This window comes from Vulpes lagopus, chromosome 4, assembly GCF_018345385.1.
Source record: "Vulpes lagopus strain Blue_001 chromosome 4, ASM1834538v1, whole genome shotgun sequence".
NCBI classification, from domain to species: Eukaryota; Metazoa; Chordata; class Mammalia; order Carnivora; family Canidae; genus Vulpes; species Vulpes lagopus.
The window spans coordinates 114,971,882-114,979,540 of NC_054827.1; the positions used below are offsets into that span (position 1 = coordinate 114,971,882).

The 7,659-nt window shown below is 44.1% G+C and overlaps 1 protein-coding gene across 1 annotated transcript; it reads left to right on the forward strand.

Moving 5' to 3' along the window:
- Positions 1-360: 360 nt before the first annotated feature.
- On the forward strand, positions 361-6,110 carry RAMAC (RNA guanine-7 methyltransferase activating subunit). Its single transcript, XM_041752482.1, has 4 exons — positions 361-469; positions 922-970; positions 4,014-4,192; positions 4,920-6,110. The coding sequence occupies exons 3-4, from the start codon at positions 4,023-4,025 to the stop codon at positions 5,104-5,106; spliced, it is 357 nt and encodes a 118-aa protein (XP_041608416.1). The 5' UTR covers positions 361-469; positions 922-970; positions 4,014-4,022; the 3' UTR covers positions 5,107-6,110.
- Positions 6,111-7,659: the final 1,549 nt, after the last annotated feature.

Below are 7,659 nucleotides of genomic sequence, written 5' to 3' on the forward strand. Positions count from 1 at the left end.
CGCCCGCCCAGGGGCAGTGAGCGCCGACCGCTCCGTCCGACGCGCTCCTCCGCGGCCGGCCGGGCTGGAAGCCCTGCGCTCGTGCCCGCCGCCACCGCCGCCCTCTTCCTGAACGCCTGTGCCCACTCGTCCCCACCGGTCCCCGGCGCCCAGCCAGGGGGCACCGCGCACACACACACACTCCCCGACGCCGTGTCCCGCCCGGGGGGCGCGGGCTGAGGGCGCACCCCCAGCATCGCCCCTCCCGCGGGCCGCCGGCCACACTCCGCACGCAGCCCCCTCCGGCCCTCCAAAGACGCGGAAGGACTCGCACTGCGCGCCCGTGATCTCGCGAGACCTGGCAGGCCCGCCCCCGCGCTTGCCCGCCGGAAGCGGAAGTCGGGCGAATGTCGGCCTGCCGCCGGAGTGGCTCCGTTTCCTTGGAGAGCTGAAGTAGTGGCGGATCCTTTGGCCGCGGTGTAGGCCAGAGGTGGGTGCTCCTGCGACTGCGGCGGGCCGGCTGCCCGAGGGGGGCCGCGGGGAGCCGAAGGGCCGCACGGAGAGGGGACCCCTCGGCCTGCGCCTGCCCTGGCGTCTGGGGCGCGGAGGCGCTCCGGGAGGGAGCGGCCGGACCGGGCCCTGGGGGCGGCCTGGGGCGTCTCCAGGGCAGCGGTGTCCGGCGTCGGTCGCCCGCACCGGAGTTGTGTGCGGTATAACTTATAAACTAGAAGTGCTGCGGGACGAGTCCGGAGGGTTGAGCCCTTCCTCCTCCCCTTCCACAGAGAGAACGTGCCCGGTTCCCCTCCACGCTCCGAGTGGCGTGCTGGTTCGGAAGGCCCCGCGGGGCACCGAGATCCAGCCACCGCCCCCACCCCCGACGCCACACACCTATTGAGGGTTTCCTTCAAGGGAATCAAGTGGGTTTTTTTTTCTCTCCCACAGATCGAAACAACATAAACATTACACGTTGCAGCTGCCTCAGATTGCTGGGGTAAGTAAAGCTCAGATCCGCCAGAATTCTGTTTAAATCTCATTCTCACTGATGAGCTGATGAAGGTGTCTGTTCACTTGCGGGAAGGCATCGCGGAGAACATGTAACAACAGAGGAGCATTGTTGCGTGCCTTATACTTTTCGTTCCCCGTCGGGGGTGGGGGGATATGGGTCGTCCTTGTGCAGATTCCTGGGATTCTTCTAGATCCTGGCACGATCTTCCTTAGCTGAATTTATGACCCATCATCGCTTGGCTTTGAGGGTTTGACATCAGTTTGCCGATCCTGGACACCCTGAAAGCCTGAGGGCAGTAGCCTCAAGGAGAAAATTTCTGGGTAGTGCTTCTTGCATCCACACAATACTCCTGGTTTAGTTTTGTTGGGACGAGGGCAAGAGTATAAATATTGGCCTATGTTTTGAGGGATTTGGAGGAAAAACTAATGAAGAAGCTGTCTTTGGCCATCATGTGTCTTTGTCAAAGGCTTTTACTGTAAATTGAAGTAATATGGGAAGAAAAATAATTTTAGGATGTCAGACAGGAGGGAAAGATTTGGTTTTAAAGTTTTAGTGTGATGATACATATGTCCCAAATCAGAACATAGGCTTTAGGAGTCTTGAGGCAGAGAGCAGAAAGATGAAGTTTGGGTTAGGAGAGGCAGGGATGGGAGCACTGACGGCTGCTTGGCCAGGGCAGATGAGGGGGCGGGGGGGGGGGGGGTGCTGCCTACAGAGTCCTGGTTGAGCTGGCTTCCAGGTCCTAGATAAAGATGAAGTGAGTGAACTCTCTGTTCCCTGGCTTCTCAAGGATGAGGCCTCTTGTAGCCTAAGCCACATATTTCTCTCTCAGGATGTGGGTGCAGAAATACTACCTGAATGAATCCATACTTGGCCTGGGGAACCCAGCTGAGAATAGGTTTCAGGGTGTTTTTGGCCCTTAGACAGTATCTATAGTTATATAGTTATATATTTTTCATTTTGTTACAGAGCAGAGTACATTGGATACCTTTATTTTTTTTTTTAATTTATTTATTTATTTATGATAGTCACAGAGAGAGAGAGGCAGAGACACAGGCAGAGGGAGAAGCAGGCTCCATGCACCCGGAGCCCGATGTGGGACTCGATCCTGGGTCTCCAGGATCGCGCCCTGGGCCAAAGGCAGGCGCCAAACCGCCGCGCCACCCAGGGATCCCATTGGATGCCTTTAAAGTATCCTCAACTTCAGTAGCTAGTAGCTGTTCATTTAAATGCCTATTTGCCTTTCCATTTTCATGTCTCTCCTGTATTTTCAGTCTTTTTTACTGGTTTTCTTTTTCTATAAACAACCTCAGGCACACTGTCCTGGGAAAAACTGGAGATAATCTCCCAGCAACCCCTTGGCTCCTGCCCTTTTTTTTCCCTCATGTTCAGCAAAGCTGCTTGAAAGCCTAGTCTGTAATCTGTAGATTTCTACTTCTTACCTTCCAGTTACTTCTCAATGAACTACAGTCCTGCTTCAATCCCTAGTACTCTTAAAATAATCACGTCCTAATGGCTAACTCTAATTAATTTTCTCTTCTTGGTTCTATCATTATGCCATTTAACACAGAGGACCATACTATCCTCTTGCCTTCTGTGGGGAGCTCTCCTGGTTCTTATTTGTGTGTGTGGTTTTCCCCCTTCTTTATCTCCAGCTTCCTCATAGGTCCGTGTTCAGGATTCTGTTCCTTCATACTCTTCTCATTCCGCATTCTTCCTGAGGAATCTCATCCATTCTTATAGCATTAGCCACCAACAAATTGCTGATGTCGCCCACATTTATCATCACCCGAGTCCTCAGTTCCAGATAGGTAACTTGGAGTTGGCTCTCCATGTGGATGGACAGACCATAACTAACTTCAGACAGTATCCTCGCCCACGCTTCTTTCTGTGGTACCTATGGCACCGCAGCACATCCAGTTATTTGGCTAGAAGCCTGGAAGTTATCCTTTATTCTCCTCTCTTCTCCCAATATCGAATTAGTGGTTAATGTCTCCTGGAGTTCTTAGAAAACTGTGCTCAGTGTTATTGCCGCAGATTGAGCCCTCCAGTACCACAGTAATCTGCCTTTGGTCTGTCCTCACTAATCTCTTCTCTACCTGTTAGAAGAAAAGTGGTCCTTCCTGATAGTTTGCTCTTTAGGTTTCTCTGCTTAAACCACTTAGGTTTAGGACTCCCCCTTTCCTACCAGGATAAGTGCAGAGTTGTTTACATTGAACACAGTTTTTCACAGTTCAGTCCCTGCCTATTTTTCCAGCTTTCTTTTTTTTTTTTTTTTTTTAAGATTTTATTTATTCATTCATGAGAGAGAGAGAGAGAGATAGAAAGAGAGAGGCAGGGACAGCCCAGGTGGCTCAGCGGTTTGGCGTCGACTTTGGCCCCCAGCATGATCCTGGAGACCTGGGATCGCGTCCCACGTCAGGCTCCCTGCGTGGAGCCTGCTTCTCCCTCTGCCTGTGTGTGTCTGCGTCTCTCACAAATGAATAAATAATAAATAAATAAAATATTTAAAAAAAAAAAAAAAAAGAAAGAGAGAGGCAGAGACACAGGCAGAGGGAGAAGCAGGCTCCACGCAGGGAGCCAGACACGGGACTCGATCCCTGGTCTCCAGGATCACGCCCTGGGCGGAAGGCGGCGCTAAACCGCTGAGCCACCCGGGCTGCCCTCCAGCTTTGTTTCTTGACATTCACTGTTTCTCTCTTCGTATTTACACCGCATCTGTCTCAGACTAGACTGAGAGCTCTTTGGGGATAGAGACCATGACCTATTTTTTTTTTTTTTTTTGAGACCATGACCTATTGTTCATCTTTGTATCCCAGGCACCAGTTAGCACAATGCATATATTATAGAAATATTACAGAAATTAAGAAATACTGAATTGAATGTTTAAAACCATTTTAAGTTTAAAAGTATACAAAGACTTTTATGAATACCTTGCCTAAAATTAGTCATTTCTTAGTTTTTCACTGTCTGGTGATAGAGTCTTGTTTTTTTAAGAATTCTCATAGAAACATTAAAAACTGTACAGAATTTCAGAATGACAGACACTTCTGAAGCTGTTCCCAATTTTGAAGAGATGTTTGCCAGTAGATTCACAGAAGATGACAAAGAGTACCAGGAATACCTGAAACGCCCTCCTGAGTCCCCTCCAATCGTTGAGGAATGGAATAGCAGAGCTGGTGGGAACCAGAGAAACAGAGGCAATCGGTATGTATTACTCAGGAGACATGCAGATACCTGATGTGGGAGAGGACAGCTTTAATCCGTGAGTCCATAAGGCCAATGAGGGCAGGGACCAGTGTTTCTGTTAAGTATAGTATACCTCATACCTGGTACCTGCCTACACACAGTGAGTGGCTGATACATTTTGCTTTAATATTTTGTCAGCACTGTTTATTTTTTTCCTTGTTGTTCAATTGTGTATGTGTTTTAATGTTCTTTCTTAAAATGTTCCTTCTGTGGACTAACATTTTATTTTCTCTGCAAATATGCTATACAAACCTAGAATCTTCTACAAAACTTGTGCTGGATTCCATAAAGAAGGCATTGTCTTTGGTTTTACTTTAGAAAGAAAGTTACACAATGGAAATTTCATCTATTTAATAATTCAAAGTAGATAAAAGGAATAAATGACCATATTGTTTTTGTACAATCAAATAGAATTGTTTGATTCAAAACTATCATTTTGTGGGTTTTGTGTTGTGATCTTCCTATTTCTCTGCAAAGTGTATCCAGTATAATACTGGAAGAATGATTTAAATCTTAGGGAAGTTTTGAACAACTGGGGCTGTATATAACATTCTGCGGAGAAAAATATTTTTTTACTCTCTTTTTTACAGAGTATTAGACTGAGAAATAAAATGCACTGGAATAGATTTGTCATTTGTGTTACTTAAAGAGGAAGTATAAAAATCTCTTTGTTTTGTTGTTATAGGTTGCAAGATAACAGACAGTTTAGAGGTAGGGATAGCAGACGGGGGTGGCCAAGTGACAATCGATCCAATCAGTGGCATGGACGATCCTGGGGTAGCAATTACCCACAGCACAGACAAGAACCTTACTACCCCCACCAGTATGGACACTATGGTTACAACCAGCGGCCTCCCTATGGTTACTATTGATGGAATGTCAGCAGCTCTTGGTAAAACCATTTCATCTGTTAACATGACAAAAGTTTGTATCTTCTGTTGGTCATAGTTTTACATGATGTTAGAAAATTGATTATTAACTTTTTGGGACTTGTGACTTAAAAAAAAAAAAAAAAGAAAGAAATCTTACCAGAGATGTGATGGTTCAGTATGCCCCTAAAAAGGTTGTGGATTATATTGCCTGACTTCTACCTCAGATTCTTGTTTCCTGGCTTAATAGTGCTTTGAATTTGGTGTCTGTTTTCCTTGTTTGACCTCCAGGAGTTCTGTCTTTGTTTTACACAGAAATAAAAACTTTAAAGTAGAAAATGCTTGATTCTACTTTGTAAGGTAAGGAAGTATCCATATACTCAGATGTGCTCATTCCTAAATTTTTACAGAGGTTGGTACAGTCAGCTCATGAATGTACAACTATACTTACTTGTATTGTACGTAACATCAGCAGTTAAAGGTAAAACAGTTGTAGATGCTTCTTTTGGCTTTTGTTGTCATGACCGTGGTACTTTATCATTACTTATTCCAGGTATGAGTCAGCTCCACAATCGCTTTGGTCTCTTTTTCAGAGGGATATAAAGAACAAAGTGGTAAACTGAGGAAGGGACCCTCCTCAGTTTCAGTGTGAGGAGGTGGCGAGATTGGGGCACACAGTCATTTCATTGCAAACTGTAAGGCTTTTGCTAACTTAAACGAAGAAGATCAGAATTCACATGTTATACAAAAGTCTGTGTAAATGTTGCCCCTTCCTTTTCTGTAGTATGTATATAAGGCTGCATTCTGACTACTGACTTTTCTGGTATTTAATGTACCAATGACTTGTTTGTACGGTATTATATTCACTTCCAAATGTGCACTTTTGCTGCTTCCTCTTGTATAAGTATAGTGATGCTATAACTTCCTTTTAGACTGATCATTTTATTCCAGATCACTTTAATGGCCATTATAATGGTGTAATTCAAATAAAATACAAGATTAAGCAATTTCTCAAGTTTTGGCAATTAGAGCATCCATTAATATGATGAACCTTCTGAATTTTTTTTTTTCTTTTTTTGCACTTTCCATCAAATCTGTTGAAAAGGCTTATTTGGCTTAAGAGTAGTATTAAGAGTAGAAATGTCATCATAGGGAAAAAGAATATAAAGGCAACTTCCTAAATCTGCCTTCTGCTGCCTTCTCTCTTAGGACTCCACTCTAGGCCTTGAGGTTAACTTCTCCAGGCACTACTTTTCCATGCTTGGGATCCAACTCTCCCCTCCACTCCTCTTCCTGAAGAGCAATCCTTTCAGGTAGCTGTTTGATTGGAAAGGATCTAATAAATCAGGTCTTCACACTAAGAGGTATATAAAATTTTAACAATAAGATAAGGGTTTTCCCTGTACCCCTCTAATTACATCAGTAGGCATAGTGCTGTTACATCTTTATCTTGATACTATAGATAGCCTAGAGAATTAAGATTGGCTTCACTGTACCCCAAGATCTTAAAAATAATCTTGTCAACCAATAAAGCACAGTACTAACTTGCTGGGATAGTAGCTGGCCACAGCTTCAGAACAGGATCCTGAAGGTCCTCTGCTGTGCCAGCTACTCGCACTAATTAGGGGGACCCATGGGTACATGGGGCAGGGTTGGAGTGAGGAATGGGTCTCAGGAAGCCTCAAGGAAAGGTTATTTTCCTGCAGTATTTAAATATTTTAATACTGATACAGCATGATCACAGATGGCTTGAGTATCAGCCCTACTTAAAAATATGAGTCCTTTGAGCATGAATTATTTCTGCATTCTGCATGAGTAGCCTCTGTGGTGGTGGTTTTTTTGTTGGTTTTTAAATAGTCACCATTAGACTCCCCCCTATATGCTAAAAACTGAGAGGAAGTAAAAGTCATGGTTTCTACTTCATGTGGGAAAGACAAAGTAACATTTTTTAAAAAATTAAGGATAATTTAAAAGAAAGTTATAATAGTGTCAAATGTAAGTAACCTCAAATAGTCTGTTGTAATAGCCTAAAGCATTAAGCATAAGGAGTCCTGGCTTCCACTCCTGTCCTTACTAAGTGTATAACCTTGAGAAAAATTAGTTAAACATGGAGCTTATTTGCTCTCCTGTAAAAATGAGGCTAATACTCACCCTGCCAGTCTTCACAGGGTCCTGATAAACCTAAGTAACCAAACATACAAGTGCTTACGATAGAAACTAGAGCTTCTGACTATTAACCCCCCAGTGGCACATAACTGGTACCATATAAACATCTGTTGAACCAATGAGAGGGAATTTCTAAATTGTAAAGCACAGTGTAGATCTAAAGGATGTCGAGTAACTGATAGAAGATAAGGTAGGGCAGGAGACTTTTGAGAGTAAAGATTTGTGATTCTTACATGAATTAGTATATGAATTAGCAAAAGAAGAAGAAACTATATCCTTCAAAATATAACATTTCAAATATCAAAGAAAATGTATGTAAATATTGAGCTAAAATTAGTAGCATTTGCTGTTTGGAAATTGGCACTGATTTAAAAATGTTAAATGCTGATT

Coding starts and splice junctions, on each gene's coding strand:
- RAMAC (XM_041752482.1), top strand. CDS start 4,023: ATGACAGACACTTCTGAAGCTGTTCCCAATTTTGAAGAGATGTTTGCC. Junction 4,193..4,919: donor CAGAGAAACAGAGGCAATCG/GTATGTATTACT, acceptor TTGTTGTTATAG/GTTGCAAGATAACAGACAGT.